Source organism: Leptodactylus fuscus, chromosome 3 (assembly GCF_031893055.1).
Source record: "Leptodactylus fuscus isolate aLepFus1 chromosome 3, aLepFus1.hap2, whole genome shotgun sequence".
NCBI lineage: Eukaryota > Metazoa > Chordata > Amphibia > Anura > Leptodactylidae > Leptodactylus > Leptodactylus fuscus.
In genome coordinates, this window is record NC_134267.1 from 165177574 (window position 1) to 165202919 (window position 25346).

Genomic DNA, 25346 nt, shown 5'->3' on the forward strand with positions numbered 1-25346 from the left:
AATGGCACTGTATACCAGTAGTAAAAATTGTGGGTGCACGTAACCCCAATATATTCTTTGAATTCCCAGTCAGACAATGGCACTATATACCAGTAGCAAGAAATGAGGGTATTTATAACCCCAATATATTCTTTGAATTCCCAGTCAGACAATGGCACTGTATACCAGTAGTAAAAATTGTGGGTGCACGTAACCCCAATATATTCTTTGAATTCCCAGTCAGAAACTGGCACTATATGGCAGTAGCAAGAAATGAGGGTATTTATAACCCCAATATATTCTTTGAATTCCCAGTCAGACAATGGCACTGTATACCAGTAGTAAAAATTGTGGGTGCACGTAACCCCAATATATTCTTTGAATTACCAGTCATAAACTGGCATTATATGGCAGTAGCAAGAAATGAGGGTATTTGTAACCCCAATATATTCTTTGAATTCCCAGTCAGAAACTGGCACTGTATACCAGTAGTAAAAATTGTGGGTGCACGTAACCCCAATATATTCTTTGAATTCCCAGTCAGACAATGGCACTATATGGCAGTAGCAAGAAATGAGGGTATTTATAACCCCAATATATTCTTTGAATTCCCAGTCAGAAACTGGCACTATATGGCAGTAGCAAGAAATGAGGGTATTTATAACCCCAATATATTCTTTGAATTCCCAGTCAGACAATGGCACTGTATACCAGTAGTAAAAATTGTGGGTGCACGTATCCCCAATATATTCTTTGAATTACCAGTCAGAAACTGGCACTATATGGCAGTAGCAAGAAATGAGGGTATTTGTAACCCCAATATATTCTTTGAATTCCCAGTCAGAAACTGGCACTGTATACCAGTAGTAAAAATTGTGGGTGCACGTAAACCCAATATATTCTTTGAATTCCCTGTCAGACAATGGCACTATATACCAGTAGCAAGAAATGAGGGTATTTATAACCCCAATATATTCTTTGAATTCCCAGTCAGACAATGGCACTGTATACCAGTAGTAAAAATTGTGGGTGCACGTAACCCCAATATATTCTTTGAATTCCCAGTCAGAAACTGGCACTATATGGCAGTAGCAAGAAATGAGGGTATTTATAACCCCAATATATTCTTTGAATTCCCAGTCAGACAATGGCACTGTATACCAGTAGTAAAAATTGTGGGTGCACGTATCCCCAATATATTCTTTGAATTACCAGTCAGAAAATGGCACTATATGGCAGTAGCAAGAAATGAGGGTATTTGTAACCCCAATATATTCTTTGAATTCCCAGTCAGAAACTGGCACTGTATACCAGTAGTAAAAATTGTGGGTGCACGTAACCCCAATATATTCTTTGAATTCCCAGTCAGACAATGGCACTATATACCAGTAGCAAGAAATGAGGGTATTTATAACCCCAATATATTCTTTGAATTCCCAGTCAGACAATGGCACTGTATACCAGTAGTAAAAATTGTGGGTGCACGTAACCCCAATATATTCTTTGAATTCCCAGTCAGAAACTGGCACTATATGGCAGTAGCAAGAAATGAGGGTATTTATAACCCCAATATATTCTTTGAATTCCCAGTCAGACAATGGCACTGTATACCAGTAGTAAAAATTGTGGGTGCACGTAACCCCAATATATTCTTTGAATTACCAGTCAGAAACTGGCACTATATGGCAGTAGCAAGAAATGAGGGTATTTGTAACCCCAATATATTCTTTGAATTCCCAGTCAGAAAATGGCACTGTATACCAGTAGTAAAAATTGTGGGTGCACGTAACCCCAATATATTCTTTGAATTACCAGTCAGAAACTGGCACTATATGGCAGTAGCAAGAAATGAGGGTATTTGTAACCCCAATATATTCTTTGAATTCCCAGTCAGAAACTGGCACTGTATACCAGTAGTAAAAATTGTGAGTGCACGTAACCCCAATATATTCTTTGAATTCCCAGTCAGACAATGGCACTATATACCAGTAGCAAGAAATGAGGGTATTTATAACCCCAATATATTCTTTGAATTCCCAGTCAGACAATGGCACTGTATACCAGTAGTAAAAATTGTGGGTGCACGTAACCCCAATATATTCTTTGAATTCCCAGTCAGAAACTGGCACTATATGGCAGTAGCAAGAAATGAGGGTATTTATAACCCCAATATATTCTTTGAATTCCCAGTCAGACAATGGCACTGTATACCAGTAGTAAAAATTGTGGGTGCACGTAACCCCAATATATTCTTTGAATTACCAGTCAGAAACTGGCACTATATGGCAGTAGCAAGAAATGAGGGTATTTGTAACCCCAATATATTCTTTGAATTCCCAGTCAGAAACTGGCACTGTATACCAGTAGTAAAAATTGTGGGTGCACGTAACCCCAATATATTCTTTGAATTCCCAGTCAGACAATGGCACTATATACCAGTAGCAAGAAATGAGGGTATTTATAACCCCAATATATTCTTTGAATTCCCAGTCAGACAATGGCACTGTATACCAGTAGTAAAAATTGTGGGTGCACGTAACCCCAATATATTCTTTGAATTCCCAGTCAGACAATGGCACTATATACCAGTAGCAAGAAATGAGGGTATTTATAACCCCAATATATTCTTTGAATTCCCAGTCAGACAATGGCACTGTATACCAGTAGTAAAAATTGTGGGTGCACGTAACCCCAATATATTCTTTGAATTCCCAGTCAGAAACTGGCACTATATGGCAGTAGCAAGAAATGAGGGTATTTATAACCCCAATATATTCTTTGAATTCCCAGTCAGACAATGGCACTGTATACCAGTAGTAAAAATTGTGGGTGCACGTATCCCCAATATATTCTTTGAATTACCAGTCAGAAACTGGCACTATATGGCAGTAGCAAGAAATGAGGGTATTTGTAACCCCAATATATTCTTTGAATTCCCAGTCAGACAATGGCACTGTATACCAGTAGTAAAAATTGTGGGTGCACGTAACCCCAATATATTCTTTGAATTCCCAGTCAGACAATGGCACTATATACCAGTAGCAAGAAATGAGGGTATTTATAACCCCAATATATTCTTTGAATTCCCAGTCAGACAATGGCACTGTATACCAGTAGTAAAAATTGTGGGTGCACGTAACCCCAATATATTCTTTGAATTCCCAGTCAGAAACTGGCACTATATGGCAGTAGCAAGAAATGAGGGTATTTATAACCCCAATATATTCTTTGAATTCCCAGTCAGACAATGGCACTGTATACCAGTAGTAAAAATTGTGGGTGCACGTAACCCCAATATATTCTTTGAATTACCAGTCATAAACTGGCATTATATGGCAGTAGCAAGAAATGAGGGTATTTGTAACCCCAATATATTCTTTGAATTCCCAGTCAGAAACTGGCACTGTATACCAGTAGTAAAAATTGTGGGTGCACGTAACCCCAATATATTCTTTGAATTCCCAGTCAGACAATGGCACTATATGGCAGTAGCAAGAAATGAGGGTATTTATAACCCCAATATATTCTTTGAATTCCCAGTCAGAAACTGGCACTATATGGCAGTAGCAAGAAATGAGGGTATTTATAACCCCAATATATTCTTTGAATTCCCAGTCAGACAATGGCACTGTATACCAGTAGTAAAAATTGTGGGTGCACGTATCCCCAATATATTCTTTGAATTACCAGTCAGAAACTGGCACTATATGGCAGTAGCAAGAAATGAGGGTATTTGTAACCCCAATATATTCTTTGAATTCCCAGTCAGAAACTGGCACTGTATACCAGTAGTAAAAATTGTGGGTGCACGTAAACCCAATATATTCTTTGAATTCCCTGTCAGACAATGGCACTATATACCAGTAGCAAGAAATGAGGGTATTTATAACCCCAATATATTCTTTGAATTCCCAGTCAGACAATGGCACTGTATACCAGTAGTAAAAATTGTGGGTGCACGTAACCCCAATATATTCTTTGAATTCCCAGTCAGAAACTGGCACTATATGGCAGTAGCAAGAAATGAGGGTATTTATAACCCCAATATATTCTTTGAATTCCCAGTCAGACAATGGCACTGTATACCAGTAGTAAAAATTGTGGGTGCACGTATCCCCAATATATTCTTTGAATTACCAGTCAGAAAATGGCACTATATGGCAGTAGCAAGAAATGAGGGTATTTGTAACCCCAATATATTCTTTGAATTCCCAGTCAGAAACTGGCACTGTATACCAGTAGTAAAAATTGTGGGTGCACGTAACCCCAATATATTCTTTGAATTCCCAGTCAGACAATGGCACTATATACCAGTAGCAAGAAATGAGGGTATTTATAACCCCAATATATTCTTTGAATTCCCAGTCAGACAATGGCACTGTATACCAGTAGTAAAAATTGTGGGTGCACGTAACCCCAATATATTCTTTGAATTCCCAGTCAGAAACTGGCACTATATGGCAGTAGCAAGAAATGAGGGTATTTATAACCCCAATATATTCTTTGAATTCCCAGTCAGACAATGGCACTGTATACCAGTAGTAAAAATTGTGGGTGCACGTAACCCCAATATATTCTTTGAATTACCAGTCAGAAACTGGCACTATATGGCAGTAGCAAGAAATGAGGGTATTTGTAACCCCAATATATTCTTTGAATTCCCAGTCAGAAAATGGCACTGTATACCAGTAGTAAAAATTGTGGGTGCACGTAACCCCAATATATTCTTTGAATTACCAGTCAGAAACTGGCACTATATGGCAGTAGCAAGAAATGAGGGTATTTGTAACCCCAATATATTCTTTGAATTCCCAGTCAGAAACTGGCACTGTATACCAGTAGTAAAAATTGTGGGTGCACGTAACCCCAATATATTCTTTGAATTCCCAGTCAGACAATGGCACTATATACCAGTAGCAAGAAATGAGGGTATTTATAACCCCAATATATTCTTTGAATTACCAGTCAGAAACTGGCACTATATGGCAGTAGCAAGAAATGAGGGTATTTGTAACCCCAATATATTCTTTGAATTCCCAGTCAGAAACTGGCACTGTATACCAGTAGTAAAAATTGTGGGTGCACGTAACCCCAATATATTCTTTGAATTACCAGTCAGAAACTGGCACTATATGGCAGTAGCAAGAAATGAGGGTATTTGTAACCCCAATATAATCTTTGAATTCCCAGTCAGAAACTGGCACTGTATACCAGTAGTAAAAATTGTGGGTGCACGTAACCCCAATATATTCTTTGAATTCCCAGTCAGAAACTGGCACTATATGGCAGTAGCAAGAAATGAGGTTATTTATAACCCCAATATATTCTTTGAATTCCCAGTCAGACAATGGCACTGTATACCAGTAGTAAAAATTGTGGGTGCACGTAACCCCAATATATTCTTTGAATTCCCAGTCAGACAATGGCACTATATACCAGTAGCAAGAAATGAGGGTATTTATAACCCCAATATATTCTTTGAATTCCCAGTCAGAAACTGGCACTATATGGCAGTAGCAAGAAATGAGGGTATTTATAACCCCAATATATTCTTTGAATTCCCAGTCAGAAACTGGCACTATATGGCAGTAGCAAGAAATGAGGGTATTTATAACCCCAATATATTCTTTGAATTCCCAGTCAGACAATGGCACTGTATACCAGTAGTAAAAATTGTGGGTGCACGTAACCCCAATATATTCTTTGAATTACCAGTCAGAAACTGGCACTATATGGCAGTAGCAAGAAATGAGGGTTATTGTAACCCCAATATATGCTTTGAATTCCCAGTCAGAAACTGGCACTGTATACCAGTAGTAAAAATTGTGGGTGCACGTAACCCCAATATATTCTTTGAATTCCCAGTCAGAAACTGGCACTATATGGCAGTAGCAAGAAATGAGGTTATTTATAACCCCAATATATTCTTTGAATTCCCAGTCAGACAATGGCACTGTATACCAGTAGTAAAAATTGTGGGTGCACGTAACCCCAATATATTCTTTGAATTCCCAGTCAGACAATGGCACTATATACCAGTAGCAAGAAATGAGGGTATTTATAACCCCAATATATTCTTTGAATTCCCAGTCAGAAACTGGCACTATATGGCAGTAGCAAGAAATGAGGGTATTTATAACCCCAATATATTCTTTGAATTCCCAGTCAGAAACTGGCACTATATGGCAGTAGCAAGAAATGAGGGTATTTATAACCCCAATATATTCTTTGAATTCCCAGTCAGACAATGGCACTGTATACCAGTAGTAAAAATTGTGGGTGCACGTAACCCCAATATATTCTTTGAATTCCCAGTCAGAAACTGGCACTATATGGCAGTAGCAAGAAATGAGGTTATTTATAACCCCAATATATTCTTTGAATTCCCAGTCAGACAATGGCACTGTATACCAGTAGTAAAAATTGTGGGTGCACGTAACCCCAATATATTCTTTGAATTCCCAGTCAGACAATGGCACTATATACCAGTAGCAAGAAATGAGGGTATTTATAACCCCAATATATTCTTTGAATTCCCAGTCAGAAACTGGCACTATATGGCAGTAGCAAGAAATGAGGGTATTTATAACCCCAATATATTCTTTGAATTCCCAGTCAGACAATGGCACTGCATACCAGTAGTAAAAATTGTGGGTGCACGTAACCCCAATATATTCTTTGAATTACCAGTCAGAAACTGGCACTATATGGCAGTAGCAAGAAATGAGGGTTATTGTAACCCCAATATATGCTTTGAATTCCCAGTCAGAAACTGGCACTGTATACCAGTAGTAAAAATTGTGGGTGCACGTAACCCCAATATATTCTTTGAATTACCAGTCAGAAACTGGCACTATATGGCAGTAGCAAGAAATGAGGGTATTTGTAACCCCAATATATTCTTTGAATTCCCAGTCAGAAACTGGCACTGTATACCAGTAGTAAAAATTGTGGGTGCACGTAACCCCAATATATTCTTTGAATTCCCAGTCAGACAATGGCACTATATACCAGTAGCAAGAAATGAGGGTATTTATAACCCCAATATATTCTTTGAATTCCCAGTCAGACAATGGCACTGTATACCAGTAGTAAAAATTGTGGGTGCACGTAACCCCAATATATTCTTTGAATTCCCAGTCAGACAATGGCACTATATACCAGTAGCAAGAAATGAGGGTATTTATAACCCCAATATATTCTTTGAATTCCCAGTCAGACAATGGCACTGTATACCAGTAGTAAAAATTGTGGGTGCACGTAACGCCAATATATTCTTTGAATTCCCAGTCAGAAACTGGCACTATATGGCAGTACCAAGAAATGAGGGTATTTATAACCCCAATATATTCTTTGAATTCCCAGTCAGACAATGGCACTGTATACCAGTAGTAAAAATTGTGGGTGCACGTATCCCCAATATATTCTTTGAATTACCAGTCAGAAACTGGCACTATATGGCAGTAGCAAGAAATGAGGGTATTTGTAACCCCAATATATTCTTTGAATTCCCAGTCAGAAACTGGCACTGTATACCAGTAGTAAAAATTGTGGGTGCACGTAACCCCAATATATTCTTTGAATTCCCAGTCAGACAATGGCACTATATACCAGTAGCAAGAAATGAGGGTATTTATAACCCCAATATATTCTTTGAATTCCCAGTCAGACAATGGCACTGTATACCAGTAGTAAAAATTGTGGGTGCACGTAACCCCAATATATTCTTTGAATTCCCAGTCAGAAACTGGCACTATATGGCAGTAGCAAGAAATGAGGGTATTTATAACCCCAATATATTCTTTGAATTCCCAGTCAGACAATGGCACTGTATACCAGTAGTAAAAATTGTGGATGCACGTATCCCCAATATATTCTTTGAATTCCCAGTCAGAAACTGGCACTATATGGCAGTAGCAAGAAATGAGGGTATTTGTAACCCCAATATATTCTTTGAATTCCCAGTCAGAAACTGGCACTGTATACCAGTAGTAAAAATTGTGGGTGCACGTAACCCCAATATATTCTTTGAATTCCCAGTCAGACAATGGCACTATATACCAGTAGCAAGAAATGAGGGTATTTATAACCCCAATATATTCTTTGAATTCCCAGTCAGAAACTGGCACTATATGGCAGTAGCAAGAAATGAGGGTATTTATAACCCCAATATATTCTTTGAATTCCCAGTCAGAAACTGGCACTATATGGCAGTAGCAAGAAATGAGGGTATTTATAACCCCAATATATTCTTTGAATTCCCAGTCAGACAATGGCACTGTATACCAGTAGTAAAAATTGTGGGTGCACGTATCCCCAATATATTCTTTGAATTACCAGTCAGAAACTGGCACTATATGGCAGTTGCAAGAAATGAGGGTATTTGTAACCCCAATATATTCTTTGAATTCCCAGTCAGAAACTGGCACTGTATACCAGTAGTAAAAATTGTGGGTGCACGTAACCCCAATATATTCTTTGAATTCCCAGTCAGACAATGGCACTATATACCAGTAGCAAGAAATGAGGGTATTTATAACCCCAATATATTCTTTGAATTCCCAGTCAGACAATGGCACTGTATACCAGTAGTAAAAATTGTGGGTGCACGTAACCCCAATATATTCTTTGAATTCCCAGTCAGAAACTGGCACTATATGGCAGTAGCAAGAAATGAGGGTATTTATAACCCCAATATATTCTTTGAATTCCCAGTCAGACAATGGCACTGTATACCAGTAGTAAAAATTGTGGGTGCACGTAACCCCAATATATTCTTTGAATTCCCAGTCAGAAACTGGCACTATATGGCAGTAGCAAGAAATGAGGGTATTTATAACCCCAATATATTCTTTGAATTCCCAGTCAGACAATGGCACTGTATACCAGTAGTAAAAATTGTGGGTGCACGTAACCCCAATATATTCTTTGAATTACCAGTCAGAAACTGGCACTATATGGCAGTAGCAAGAAATGAGGGTATTTGTAACCCCAATATATTCTTTGAATTCCCAGTCAGAAACTGGCACTGTATACCAGTAGTAAAAATTGTGGGTGCACGTAACCCCAATATATTCTTTGAATTCCCAGTCAGACAATGGCACTATATACCAGTAGCAAGAAATGAGGGTATTTATAACCCCAATATATTCTTTGAATTCCCAGTCAGAAACTGGCACTATATGGCAGTAGCAAGAAATGAGGGTATTTATAACCCCAATATATTCTTTGAATTCCCAGTCAGAAACTGGCACTATATGGCAGTAGCAAGAAATGAGGGTATTTATAACCCCAATATATTCTTTGAATTCCCAGTCAGACAATGGCACTGTATACCAGTAGTAAAAATTGTGGGTGCACGTAACCCCAATATATTCTTTGAATTACCAGTCAGAAACTGGCACTATATGGCAGTAGCAAGAAATGAGGGTATTTGTAACCCCAATATATTCTTTGAATTCCCAGTCAGAAACTGGCACTGTATACCAGTAGTAAAAATTGTGGGTGCACGTAACCCCAATATATTCTTTGAATTACCAGTCAGAAACTGGCACTATATGGCAGTAGCAAGAAATGAGGGTATTTGTAACCCCAATATATTCTTTGAATTCCCAGTCAGAAACTGGCACTGTATACCAGTAGTAAAAATTGTGGGTGCACGTAACCGCAATATATTCTTTGAATTCCCAGTCAGACAATGGCACTATATACCAGTAGCAAGAAATGAGGGTATTTATAACCCCAATATATTCTTTGAATTACCAGTCAGAAACTGGCACTATATGGCAGTAGCAAGAAATGAGGGTATTTGTAACCCCAATATATTCTTTGAATTCCCAGTCAGAAACTGGCACTGTATACCAGTAGTAAAAATTGTGGGTGCACGTAACCCCAATATATTCTTTGAATTACCAGTCAGAAACTGGCACTATATGGCAGTAGCAAGAAATGAGGGTATTTGTAACCCCAATATATTCTTTGAATTCCCAGTCAGAAACTGGCACTGTATACCAGTAGTAAAAATTGTGGGTGCACGTAACCCCAATATATTCTTTGAATTCCCAGTCAGACAATGGCACTATATACCAGTAGCAAGAATTGAGGGTATTTATAACCCCAATATATTCTTTGAATTCCCAGTCAGACAATGGCACTGTATACCAGTAGTAAAAATTGTGGGTGCACGTAACCCCAATATATTCTTTGAATTCCCAGTCAGAAACTGGCACTATATGGCAGTAGCAAGAAATGAGGTTATTTATAACCCCAATATATTCTTTGAATTCCCAGTCAGACAATGGCACTGTATACCAGTAGTAAAAATTGTGGGTGCACGTAACCCCAATATATTCTTTGAATTCCCAGTCAGACAATGGCACTATATACCAGTAGCAAGAAATGAGGGTATTTATAACCCCAATATATTCTTTGAATTCCCAGTCAGAAACTGGCACTATATGGCAGTAGCAAGAAATGAGGGTATTTATAACCCCAATATATTCTTTGAATTCCCAGTCAGAAACTGGCACTATATGGCAGTAGCAAGAAATGAGGGTATTTATAACCCCAATATATTCTTTGAATTCCCAGTCAGACAATGGCACTGTATACCAGTAGTAAAAATTGTGGGTGCACGTAACCCCAATATATTCTTTGAATTACCAGTCAGAAACTGGCACTATATGGCAGTAGCAAGAAATGAGGGTATTTGTAACCCCAATATATGCTTTGAATTCCCAGTCAGAAACTGGCACTGTATACCAGTAGTAAAAATTGTGGGTGCACGTAACCCCAATATATTCTTTGAATTACCAGTCAGAAACTGGCACTATATGGCAGTAGCAAGAAATGAGGGTATTTGTAACCCCAATATATTCTTTGAATTCCCAGTCAGAAACTGGCACTGTATACCAGTAGTAAAAATTGTGGGTGCACGTAACCCCAATATATTCTTTGAATTCCCAGTCAGACAATGGCACTATATACCAGTAGCAAGAAATGAGGGTATTTATAACCCCAATATATTCTTTGAATTCCCAGTCAGACAATGGCACTGTATACCAGTAGTAAGAATTGTGGGTGCACGTAACCCCAATATATTCTTTGAATTCCCAGTCAGGCAATGGCACTATATACCAGTAGCAAGAAATGAGGGTATTTATAACCCCAATATATTCTTTGAATTCCCAGTCAGACAATGGCACTGTATACCAGTAGTAAAAATTGTGGGTGCACGTAACCCCAATATATTCTTTGAATTCCCAGTCAGAAACTGGCACTATATGGCAGTAGCAAGAAATGAGGGTATTTATAACCCCAATATATTCTTTGAATTCCCAGTCAGACAATGGCACTGTATACCAGTAGTAAAAATTGTGGGTGCACGTATCCCCAATATATTCTTTGAATTACCAGTCAGAAACTGGCACTATATGGCAGTAGCAAGAAATGAGGGTATTTGTAACCCCAATATATTCTTTGAATTCCCAGTCAGAAACTGGCACTGTATACCAGTAGTAAAAATTGTGGGTGCACGTAACCCCAATATATTCTTTGAATTCCCAGTCAGACAATGGCACTATATACCAGTAGCAAGAAATGAGGGTATTTATAACCCCAATATATTCTTTGAATTCCCAGTCAGACAATGGCACTGTATACCAGTAGTAAAAATTGTGGGTGCACGTAACCCCAATATATTCTTTGAATTCCCAGTCAGAAACTGGCACTATATGGCAGTAGCAAGAAATGAGGGTATTTATAACCCCAATATATTCTTTGAATTCCCAGTCAGACAATGGCACTGTATACCAGTAGTAAAAATTGTGGGTGCACGTATCCCCAATATATTCTTTGAATTACCAGTCAGAAACTGGCACTATATGGCAGTAGCAAGAAATGAGGGTATTTGTAACCCCAATATATTCTTTGAATTCCCAGTCAGAAACTGGCACTGTATACCAGTAGTAAAAATTGTGGGTGCACGTAACCCCAATATATTCTTTGAATTCTCAGTCAGACAATGGCACTATATACCAGTAGCAAGAAATGAGGGTATTTATAACCCCAATATATTCTTTGAATTCCCAGTCAGAAACTGGCACTATATGGCAGTAGCAAGAAATGAGGGTATTTATAACCCCAATATATTCTTTGAATTCCCAGTCAGAAACTGGCACTATATGGCAGTAGCAAGAAATGAGGGTATTTATAACCCCAATATATTCTTTGAATTCCCAGTCAGACAATGGCACTGTATACCAGTAGTAAAAATTGTGGGTGCACGTATCCCCAATATATTCTTTGAATTACCAGTCAGAAACTGGCACTATATGGCAGTTGCAAGAAATGAGGGTATTTGTAACCCCAATATATTCTTTGAATTCCCAGTCAGAAACTGGCACTGTATACCAGTAGTAAAAATTGTGGGTGCACGTAACCCCAATATATTCTTTGAATTCCCAGTCAGACAATGGCACTATATACCAGTAGCAAGAAATGAGGGTATTTATAACCCCAATATATTCTTTGAATTCCCAGTCAGACAATGGCACTGTATACCAGTAGTAAAAATTGTGGGTGCACGTAACCCCAATATATTCTTTGAATTCCCAGTCAGAAACTGGCACTATATGGCAGTAGCAAGAAATGAGGGTATTTATAACCCCAATATATTCTTTGAATTCCCAGTCAGACAATGGCACTGTATACCAGTAGTAAAAATTGTGGGTGCACGTATCCCCAATATATTCTTTGAATTACCAGTCAGAAACTGGCACTATATGGCAGTAGCAAGAAATGAGGGTATTTGTAACCCCAATATATTCTTTGAATTCCCAGTCAGAAACTGGCACTGTATACCAGTAGTAAAAATTGTGGGTGCACGTAACCCCAATATATTCTTTGAATTCCCAGTCAGACAATGGCACTATATACCAGTAGCAAGAAATGAGGGTATTTATAACCCCAATATATTCTTTGAATTCCCAGTCAGACAATGGCACTGTATACCAGTAGTAAAAATTGTGGGTGCACGTAAACCCAATATATTCTTTGAATTCCCAGTCAGAAACTGGCACTATATGGCAGTAGCAAGAAATGAGGGTATTTATAACCCCAATATATTCTTTGAATTCCCAGTCAGACAATGGCACTGTATACCAGTAGTAAAAATTGTGGGTGCACGTAACCCCAATATATTCTTTGAATTACCAGTCAGAAACTGGCACTATATGGCAGTAGCAAGAAATGAGGGTATTTGTAACCCCAATATATTCTTTGAATTCCCAGTCAGAAACTGGCACTGTATACCAGTAGTAAAAATTGTGGGTGCACGTAACCCCAATATATTCTTTGAATTCCCAGTCAGACAATGGCACTATATACCAGTAGCAAGAAATGAGGGTATTTATAACCCCAATATATTCTTTGAATTCCCAGTCAGAAACTGGCACTATATGGCAGTAGCAAGAAATGAGGGTATTTATAACCCCAATATATTCTTTGAATTCCCAGTCAGAAACTGGCACTATATGGCAGTAGCAAGAAATGAGGGTATTTATAACCCCAATATATTCTTTGAATTCCCAGTCAGACAATGGCACTGTATACCAGTAGTAAAAATTGTGGGTGCACGTAACCCCAATATATTCTTTGAATTACCAGTCAGAAACTGGCACTATATGGCAGTAGCAAGAAATGAGGGTATTTGTAACCCCAATATATTCTTTGAATTCCCAGTCAGAAACTGGCACTGTATACCAGTAGTAAAAATTGTGGGTGCACGTAACCCCAATATATTCTTTGAATTCCCAGTCAGAAACTGGCACTATATGGCAGTAGCAAGAAATGAGGGTATTTGTAACCCCAATATATTCTTTGAATTCCCAGTCAGAAACTGGCACTGTATACCAGTAGTAAAATTTGTGGGTGCACGTAACCCCAATATATTCTTTGAATTCCCAGTCAGACAATGGCACTATATACCAGTAGCAAGAAATGAGGGTATTTATAACCCCAATATATTCTTTGAATTACCAGTCAGAAACTGGCACTATATGGCAGTAGCAAGAAATGAGGGTATTTGTAACCCCAATATATTCTTTGAATTCCCAGTCAGAAACTGGCACTGTATACCAGTAGTAAAAATTGTGGGTGCACGTAACCCCAATATATTCTTTGAATTCCCAGTCAGAAACTGGCACTATATGGCAGTAGCAAGAAATGAGGGCATTTGTAACCCCAATATATTCTTTGAATTCCCAGTCAGAAACTGGCACTGTATACCAGTAGTAAAAATTGTGGGTGCACGTAACCCCAATATATTCTTTGAATTCCCAGTCAGACAATGGCACTATATACCAGTAGCAAGAAATGAGGGTATTTATAACCCCAATATATTCTTTGAATTCCCAGTCAGACAATGGCACTGTATACCAGTAGTAAAAATTGTGGGTGCACGTAACCCCATTATATTCTTTGAATTCCCAGTCAGAAACTGGCACTATATGGCAGTAGCAAGAAATGAGGGTATTTATAACCCCAATATATTCTTTGAATTCCCAGTCAGACAATGGCACTGTATACCAGTAGTAAAAATTGTGGGTGCACGTAACCCCAATATATTCTTTGAATTCCCAGTCAGACAATGGCACTATATACCAGTAGCAAGAAATGAGGGTATTTATAACCCCAATATATTCTTTGAATTCCCAGTCAGAAACTGGCACTATATGGCAGTAGCAAGAAATGAGGGTATTTATAACCCCAATATATTCTTTGAATTCCCAGTCAGAAACTGGCACTATATGGCAGTAGCAAGAAATGAGGGTATTTATAACCCCAATATATTCTTTGAATTCCCAGTCAGAAACTGGCACTATATGGCAGTAGCAAGAAATGAGGGTATTTATAACCCCAATATAGTCTTTGAATTCCCAGTCAGAAACTGGCACTGTATACCAGTAGTAAAAATTGTGGGTGCACGTAACCCCAATATATTCTTTGAATTACCAGTCAGAAACTGGCACTATATGGCAGTAGCAAGAAATGAGGGTATTTGTAACCCCAATATATTCTTTGAATTCCCAGTCAGAAACTGGCACTGTATACCAGTAGTAAAAATTGTGGGTGCACGTAACCCCAATATATTCTTTGAATTCCCAGTCAGACAATGGCACTATATACCAGTAGCAAGAAATGAGGGTATTTATAACCCCAATATATTCTTTGAATTACCAGTCAGAAACTGGCACTATATGGCAGTAGCAAGAAATGAGGGTATTTGTAACCCCAATATATTCTTTGAATTCCCAGTCAGAAACTGGCACTGTATACCAGTAGTAAAAATTGTGGGTGCACGTAACCCCAATATATTCTTTGAATTACCAGTCAGAAACTGGCACTATATGGCAGTAGCAAGAAATGAGGGTATTTGTAACCCCAATATATTCTTTGAATTCCCAGTCAGAAACTGGCACTGTATACCAGTAGTAAAAATTGTGGGTGCACGTAACCCCAATATATTCTTTGAATTCCCAGTCAGAAAATGGCACTATATACCAGTAGCAAGAAATGAGGGTATTTATAACCCCAATATATTCTTTGAATTCCCAGTCAGACAATGGCACTGTATACCAGTAGTAAAAATTGTGGGTGCACGTAACCCCAATATATTCTTTGAATTCCCAGTCAGAAACTGGCACTATATGGCAGTAGCAAGAAATGAGGGTATTTATAACCCCAATATATTCTTTGAATTCCCAGTCAGAAACTGGCACTGTATACCAGTAGTAAAAATTGTGGGTGCACGTAACCCCAATATATTCTTTGAATTCCCAGTCAGACAATGGCACTATATACCAGTAGCAAGAAATGAGGGTATTTATAACCCCAATATATTCTTTGAATTCCCAGTCAGACAATGGCACTGTATACCAGTAGTAAAAATTGTGGGTGCACGTAACCCCAATATATTCTTTGAATTCCCAGTCAGAAACTGGCACTATATGGCAGTAGCAAGAAATGAGGGTATTTGTAACCCCAATATATTCTTTGAATTACCAGTCAGAAACTGGCACTATATGGCAGTAGCAAGAAATGAGGGTATTTATAACCCCAATATATTCTTTGAATTCCCAGTCAGAAACTGGCACTGTATACCAGTAGTAAAAATTGTGGGTGCACGTAACCCCAATATATTCTTTGAATTCCCAGTCAGACAATGGCACTATATGGCAGTAGCAAAAATAGTGGGTGTATATAGCCCCAATTCTATTGCTAGGGGACTTGCAGGGTATTTCTGGGGTGAAGGTGGGGGGGCACACCGTTGGAACGGGTATCGGGGGTATATATCGGGTATACGGGAATACACTGACAGTGTATTCCATTCAGGATCCTGGGAAAGCTGGGTTGCGGCGATTGAGCCCGTCAGTGCCACGTTACACTGACAAGCTTCTCCCTGGAATTTAGCTCTTACAAGAGCTGTTGTGGTTGTCTTCTCCTTCCTATCCTAGCCTGTCCCTGCCTACCCAGAATCTAAGCCCTAGCTAGCTGGACGGAAACCTCCGTCCTCGGTGAATTGCAAGCTCAGAATGACGCGAACCTGGGCGGCGCTGTTCTTTTAAATTAGAGGTCACATGTTTTCGGCAGCCAATGGGTTTTGCCTACTTTTCTCAACGTCACCGGTGTCGTAGTTCCTGTTGAGTAATGGCGCACTTTACCACGCGGTGTTCGATTCGATTCGAACATGCCGAACAGCCTAATATCCGATCGAACATGAGTTCGATAGAACACTGTTCGCTCATCTCTAATCATTACCTGTCATAGCTGTTAGGCTAAAATCTAGCAATTGTTATTGCTATAGGCAATGAACAGACATTTCCTGAATGCTATGGTAACTTTCTTACAATACCTCTAAAATTTAGATGGTGCAATGAAGCTCCACGACCTTATAGGAAGAATATTCTCTCTGTAGAGTACAGTAATATAGATTTTGTTACTGCAAGATTGTCTGTGGCATTTCCTCCGTTGTTCTGTACCTTTTTCTATATTAATAATTAATGGGACAATTAATTTACTACTCCACAGTGACTTAACATTTACACTCTATCCTCTTTATTGGAAATGCCAATAAATTTCAACTGACCAAAATAAGCCAAATTGATTTACCGGGGAGGACAATCTACTTCAGTGATCATTCACTGCTCAAGGGCCCTAGAGCATAAGGGGTCCCACAACCATACACATCTAAATGCACCATATAGCTTTAAAGGGGTCACCGCTCAGCAGTTTATTCTCTGAATCACATGCTTTCTTAATAGAAATGATAAACTCCTGCCTGCCGATAGTCATCTCTTAGTAAAGCTCACTGCATAAGGTAAAATTAATGTATAAAATAACATGCACTAAGTGCCCTATAGAGGTGGTTGCAAACAAAGAGGATTTTATCATTTACAGAGACACTATCAGCTTCTTAATGTCAATTAAATGTATTGTAGCCACAAATAATACCTTGAAACATTGCAGACATACCTTTGTATACCTGGAGAGAGGTTTGATCACAGAGAAATGAAAGTTTTATCTGATATGCAAATTAGGTTATAAGTGACCAGTGGGCGGTCCATAGTACAGCTAGTGAAGGCTCTAGCTCTGTCTGATGTCATACTCTTCTGCACTGAAATCACACCTATACAACCTGCTTTGGTTTTTTTTTTTTTTTTTTGCACATGTGCCATCATGCTATTGTCCTGGTAAACTGTATTACTGAGGGCTCAGGCAGTTTTTAGTTCTCCCCAAAACCAATATAGTCAAACTTTTAGGCAAAAATCAGCTTCTGGGAGTGTGGTTTGCTGGAATTTATGAAGGACGTTTGGTGAGCTTCTTCCTCTAAGAATTCTGCAATTGTTTGCTGCGCTCCTCAGCCGACCTGATAGGGTATAAATGTGGCACTCTGTAGGAGTGGGTATCCTTATACACGGACAACATACTGCTATACATCTGGGATGTGGTATCTTCTCTCTCCCTGGTCATGTCTATCAGTCAGGAGTTTGGTAGGTGGTCTGGCATTAGGACTGGGATAGATTGGTCCTAATGCCAACTGATTTACTACCCAAGTAACAAAAAATGCTAAGAGAGACCCTAACAGTGTGGACGTACTAAAATATATAATCTGTATTAATACCGTATTAAAAGATTTCAAAATACCAAAACAAATGTGCACCAACGCCATGCACTAGTGTAGTAAATTAAGATAGACAATATTAGCTTAGAGTACGGCGTAGCCAATTGCTAAGTATACTATTTCTATCGCCCACTACTAATGTATCACAAACTTGTCTATCAAAATGCTGCCAATAAATGTGGAAAGCCGAAGTTGAACCTCCACATACACAATTGGCACAAAACAGTAAGCTGCCATTTACTCCTCACTGACACATTAGGGGCCCATATGACAACTTGCTGGGCTAAGACTTAGGAGCACAACACCTGCCCTGGTGTACCTCAATTGTGGCTCAGTGAAATCACCAGCACTACAGGTCACTACCTACCGTATGTATATAAACCAAGCGCCCTATCTCCTCTGAAAACCTCTCAAGAAGGACAATTGATTGCCTGACACGTTTCAACAGCCGCTACTGTCTCATCAGAGTCATATTCTGATAGGAGTTAAGTCTATCTACATGCAGAGTATATTATTAAAGGGCACTGTTAAATATCTCTGAAATTGCGGTGAAACTTGTGACCACGTGTTGTAGGCCTTAACACAATAGGAAGAGCCAGCTTGTTATAAATCATTGTAGAGTTTAATTAAAGTCTTGAAGGAAAACACAGGAACAGGGAAAATGTCCAAAATAACAGAAATATCAGTCAATGTCTCAATAGTTGACATCTTCAGAGAAGTTAAAGTTCTTCATCTGGATATCCTGTAGTTACAGCTTGGTTCATGCTTGTCATATGGTTGGTGGACTTGGGCTGGTCACGACGTCCTTCATGACTGACCACCTGCCAGGGTCACCCACTCTGGTCTCCTCAACGACAGGCCCAGACATGTGTATTTCTTACTCATTTATATTCATGAGAGGGGATGTTACCTTCCATCTTATTGCTATGCAAGGAGATGTCTAACCTAGTATACTCTAACCACACCCATGTACCCAGAATATAGAAGTGTGATGTCAGTAGAGTTTAACCCTTTGTGTGCTAAAGAATATTGTATTATTATAATATTTAACACGCACCAACAAAGACCCAAGAAACTCACTGTGTACCAGTCACTGCAAAGGGACTACACCATGGCCACCTACCTGGAAAAAAATACCCCACCCCAAACAAAGACAGGCCCTGAGCTGGTACAGACTGAGCGCCCACAGCCTAGAGATGGAGACGGGGCGACACAGGCAGACGTACAAGCCACGGGAGAACAGCCTGTGCCAGCACTGTGACCAGGGGGCCCTAGAAGACGAGGCACACTTCCTGCTACACTGCACCAAATACTCAGCTGTGAGGGCTGTCTACTTCCATAGACTCTCTGCCAACATCCCAGACTTCATATCTGCAGACGAGAAGTGGAAACTCTATATCCTACTGGGAGAAGAAGAGGCCACTGTGGAGATCGCTGCCCAATATGTATCCAGCTGTCACCAAATGAGGGGAATATGAAACCCCATGGACTGTTATACCCCCTAATCACCCATTCACCCCTGGATATTTCTGCCCTCCCTAATTACCCACCCTCACATGTCCCAATGCCCCCCCCCCCCTGCCATACCAACCATGCCCTCTGACACCAATAAAGCTCTACTGACTTGTTTTAATCTATTTGGATGATGAGAAGAGGAAATTCTGCATCCTACTTGGAGAAGAGGAGTCGACTGTGGAGATCACTGCCCAATAGGTGTCCATCCGCCACCAACTAAGAGGAAGATGAGACCACAAAGGCTATTATACCCCAAATCACCCCCCCCCCATACCCACCACTCTCCCCCGAACCAATACTCCCCCCCCCACACTTTACTTGCTTTGGCAATGCCAAATATCTTTTTGGACGTGCCAATAAAGCTTATTTGATTTAATTTGACTTAACCCTCCCACTCCCCCAGCACTAATGTATTCTGATGTACTACCCAGCTCACACACAACTTCCAAGAGTCACTAAATTTAGATTTCTTGGCATTGAGATAAGTAGTCAGCATCATGACTATTTGGTGTTGAATTTGGATCCCCTACTAAACTTAGACTTAAAGGGGGTTGTCCAGGATAAATGGAAATCCCTACACTAATCTAAAAACACATCTACTACTTTCTAAATAACAAAATTAATGAAAAATGTATATTTATCCATATCCCTAGGGTGGACATATGACCGCCCCAGGGACATTTGCTGGTTATCTGGTGATGATCTGTTTCCCTATTTCCAGAAATGGAATGTCATTACTACTCCCCCCATCCACTCTATCAGACTTACCCCTGTGCAGTAGAGGTGAATCATTTAGGCAGAGCACAGAGCAGCGCTGGGATAAGAGCGCCCGCCGGCACTCAGAAAAGAAGAATGGGCTGTCCCATAGGAAGAAGCCTGAAAGGAAGGAAGAGAGGTAAGTATATAATGGGGTTGTGGGTTAGGCTGAGTAGGTTGGGAAAAGCTAGGAGTGGGCCTGTGATAATGCTCCTGTAACCAGATGTTAATTATTTCATATTTAGTGATCATTGACGCTTACTTGTGCTACTTGATGATAACCGTATTATACTGCTAGGTTGTTCTGGATTGAATGCTGACTGTACTTTGTCCAATTTGATTCTGCTATTCTCAGCTTGTGTACAGTGACCTTACAGCTCAATACCACATCTACATTTGAGGGGGGGGGGGGGGGTAGTTATTCTTGATTAAGATCAGTATGAGCCTGCATTATATCTGCTATGTACTCTGTATTTCCATTTTATACTTTGTGAATTTTATTTTTTTATAATGTGCTATTGTCTGTTTTTCATGTCTCTTGGAAAATGGAAAATTGGTTTGTGGTTTTGTTTAATAAAAATAATGTGATGAAAAAACCCTCAGCTTTCATTCAGTAAGACGCTGTAACAATTGGAGTGGCCCAACCACATAGAAATCTCTATATTGTTATGCCATTATTTTATTCTTAGTGTTTTTCACTCTCCAGATTGCAGTTGCTTTCACCAGTAAGGAAATCTGTTTTTATGATGTCAATACAAAGCAAGACCTGTTTTGCCAGTATAAACTTCAAGGATTACATGCTACACCAATATGCATGGATTACTGGCACAATCCAGAAGATGCCAATGATGCTATCCTTACATTTGGAGATGTCAGTGGGCAGGTAGAGCAAATAAGTAGATGGATTTCGGGCTTACGTTACCCATGTGTTGTGTAACGTATGGTCTGTGAGCGTACTAATGTGCTTCTTATCTTTATAGGTCCAGGCGATATGTTTTACATCAGCTATGATATCTTTATTTGAGCGACCGGCTAGTTCTACAGAGGATCAACAGACTACTTTGTACATTACCTGGAAAGAACTGGTTGGTGGATTCCACAAATGTTGCTCTATTGCAAAACATGCCCTTCATGACAACAACTGGGTGCGACAAGGTGATGTGCTGAGTCTTATATATGTGGAATTCCAGATTTTACTTATTTGCTGGGACAAAGCTTACATTGCTTCTCTATAAAAAAAAAAGATTAGATGAACCCATTAGCTATCAGCACAAGGAGAATTGTTACATTCCTCTCTATACAGCAAAGAAGGTGAATGAGGCTGTTGCCAATTGTTGCATTCATCCATATCTAGGAACATTACTTTATCTACATCGGTAGCTTGTGCTTCTCTTTTGCCAATTTTGAAGGTTTTCTGATTTCCCCAAATGAAAGACTATTGTATCAGTCTTATTTTTATTAGATCTTGCTTACATTACAAGTAATGCACTCTGTTACTCCTTCTTAACCACTTCAGTACCGGGACATTTTCATACATGCGGTTTTTCATACATGTGGTTTTCAGGGCTTAAACACTTTTTTTCCCTTTGAGTTATTCCAATACTTTTTGGGGGTGATAAAAAGGGCTTTATTTTTAATGGTATTTTTATTTTTCAATTTTTTTTTATTATAATATCCAAGAAAATATAAACAAAAAAAGGAGAGAAAATGTCTTGTTTCTCACATTTTTAGTGTTTTTTTTTTTCACCAGCACTAAGTTCTACTTGCAAAAATTTTAAAATATTTTTTCTTCTCCGTTTCGATCATTTTTACATAGGTCACACTTATTGTTGTGATGCCAGGGGAGGGGCTAGAACCTATGATGGGAGCGTGGTAGTAGCCGGGGTTTTTTCTACTTTTTTTTTTTTCTTTTTGTACCCCCCTATAATGTCATAATAGACCTGGGTGGCATTTTAACTTTCTTTTTTTATGTAAATGCTATATACAGTCTCAGGAGTAATATAGCCTCCGATGTTGATCTAGGATACATAAGTGCATAACTTGGATATATTTGTAATAATCTTCCACATGTAGAGCATATTCATTTTTGATACTAGAGAATGGTTTAGGTTCTTGGGATTAATACAATTGAGAAATCTGGGAGAGATTAGGTTCCTAGCATTTTGTGAGTTTTAAGTCTTGAATTGCCGTCAGCTCTCAGAGTTCCTGTCTTCCTAGCGGTGAGTCAGAGGGGGCTGCATCATGGCAGCTCCTATAACTGTGCACATCTCTCTCATTGAGGGCTTTGTACGCCGCAGTCAGGAAGGCAAGACGGTAATAAACCATTATAAACATTCCCTGCCTTCCTTAGGAGATATTTGGCTGTAGTATCAGCCAGCATCCCGATCCCACAGCTACTCAATTTTGTGCTGCAAGCTAACCTTGCAAGGACGTACAGGTACATTCTTACAAAGTTAGAAAAGGACTGTCCGGTCAAATATAGTCTATGGGCGGTCAGGGTCTGTGTAGTCCTAGACTACAGTAACACACAGAGGCAGATTTGCAAAAAAAAAAATGCAACTTTGGCGTAAATGTTACTGGAAATGTATACCAGTTGGCGTATATCTCCTTCAAGATGCACAGCCCAGCAGAAGGTGTGCCTTGTCATAAATGAGGTGCACCCTCCACTGACAGTGGGGCTGTGAAGTTTGGTTTTGATAATTTGAAACATTCCCCACTGTTGTCAGCCACCACATCCAGGAGGTGAAGAATTGAATCACAAATGCGCGAGATTTATTAAGGCCAGCATTTTCTATGCCAGCCTTCAGGGTCAGACTGAGGTGCCTGAGTCCCATTAGTAAAATTCATTCTGAGGACCCACTGTACAACTATTGTATATACATACAGTGCCTTGCGAAAGTATTCGGCCCCCATGGACTTTTCAACCTTTTGCCACATTTCAGGCTTCAAACCTAAAGCTATCACATTTAACTTTTTGGGGGAAGAATCAACAACAAGTGGGACACAATTTTGAAGTGGAATGAAATTTATTGGCTATTTTAACAAATGGTCTGATATTCTTTCCATTTTAATATGATTACTTGCACAGTGTTCCTTGGGATGTTTAAAGTTTGGAAAATCTTTTTGTATCCAAATCCGCCTTTAAACTTCTCCACAACAGTATCTCGGACCTGCCTGGTGTGTTCCTTGGTCTTCATGATGCTCTCTGCACATTAAACAGAACCCTGAGCCTATCACAGAGCAGGTGCATTTATACGGAGACTTGTTACACACAGGTGGATTCTGTTTTTCATCATCAGTCATTTAGGACAACATTGGATCATTCTGAGATCCTCACTGAACTGAATGGAGTGAGTTTGCTGCAATGAAAGTAAAGGGGCTGAATAATATTTCATGCCCCGCTTTTCAGTTTTTTATTTGTTAAAAAAGTTTAAAATATCCAATAAATTTCGTTCCACTTCACAATTGTGTCCCACTTGTTGTTTATTCTTCCCCAAAAAATAAAACATTTCTACCTTTGTTTGAATCCTGAAATGTGGCAAAAGGTTGAAAAGTTCAAGGGGCCCGAATACTTTCACAAGGCACTGTATATAACCTGACATCTATTTGCAAATTCCTAAAACTGCATTGACACTGTTTTTATTTCAGTAGTAGCTTCCCACCCAATCATTGCCTCAAACTCTTTCCATCCTATAAGTCTTCTCAGTAGACTCCTGACTGTCCCTTGCCTTAAAGGGATTCTACCATTAAACTACTTTTTTTTCTAATTACCACGTCGGAATAGCCTTAAGAAAGGCTATTCATCTCCTACCTTTAGACGTGGTCTCCGCCGCGCCGTTCCGTAGAAATACTGGTTTTAACCGGTATGCAAATGAGCTCTCCGCAGCAATGAGGATGGCCATTTTTGGGTAGCCGGTCTTGCAGTTCAATACAGGAGCCGGCCGGCGGCCATTTTGGGGTGGCCGCTCTTGCAGTTCAATACAGAAGCTGGCCGGCGGCCATTTTGGGGTGGCCTCTCTATGCTCCTCTATAGAACTACAAGAGTAAGAGAAGCCAGAAGAGGCGGAGTTGCTGCAGAACAAGGAGGCGGCGCAGGAAAGAGCTCTCGGGCAGCAATGGGGATGCGCTCATCGGCCTTTCAGCCCTGGGGCCCGCCCTCATTGCTGCGGAGAGCTCATTTGCATACCGGTTAAAACCGGTATTTGTACGGAACGGCGCGGCGGAGACCATGTCTAAAGGTAGGAGACGAATAGCCTTTCTTAAAGCTATTCCGACGTGTTCATTAGAAAAAAAGATAGTTTAATGGTAGAATCCCTTTAACTATAGCCTAAGGCAACAAGATGATTGGTGTTGGGGACCAGTTGTACAATAGCCTCTAATAACGCCATTTCAGTACATATTGAGGTTGACAGATAGAATAACATATACATTTGCATTGTTACACAATTCTATTACGGAGTAGTACTGTATATAACATCCAAAGTCTGTGTAAAGTTGGATGGAAATCTTATGGGCAATACTTGTCACCCAACACAGTAGGACCTAGATAACTTAGAAGAGGCTGAATATAGTAATGAAAGATTTCACAGAAGAAGCTAACGCCAGACATGAATACAATCAGCAATGCCAGGCCAAAAGTTCAGAACATGAAATATGAATTTTGCATTAGGTGAAGTAGCGGTGAACAGCTTCGTCCATAATCTGCTGCAGTATGCTTCATTGTAGAATAAAACTCAATACGTGTTACTTCAAACTTTATACCTTTTCTTATGCAGAGACTAGGCCCACATTTCCTGTTTTATCTCAATAGATATATACACTTTACAGAATAAAATGGCAGAAATACAATCCTATGAAAAAGTTTGGGCACCCCTATTAATCTTAATCATTTTTAGTTCTAAATATTTTGGTGTTT

General features: G+C 39.4%; 1 protein-coding gene across 1 annotated transcript in view; it reads left to right on the forward strand.

Annotated features, from left to right (window-relative positions):
• Positions 1–25346, forward strand: part of WDR49 (WD repeat domain 49) — a 135256-nt gene that overhangs the window by 21466 nt on the left and 88444 nt on the right. The window contains exons 3-4 of the mRNA XM_075268714.1: positions 21138–21314; positions 21412–21586. Coding sequence (XP_075124815.1) covers positions 21138–21314; positions 21412–21586 — 352 coding nt within the window. The remainder of the gene's footprint in view (positions 1–21137; positions 21315–21411; positions 21587–25346) is intronic.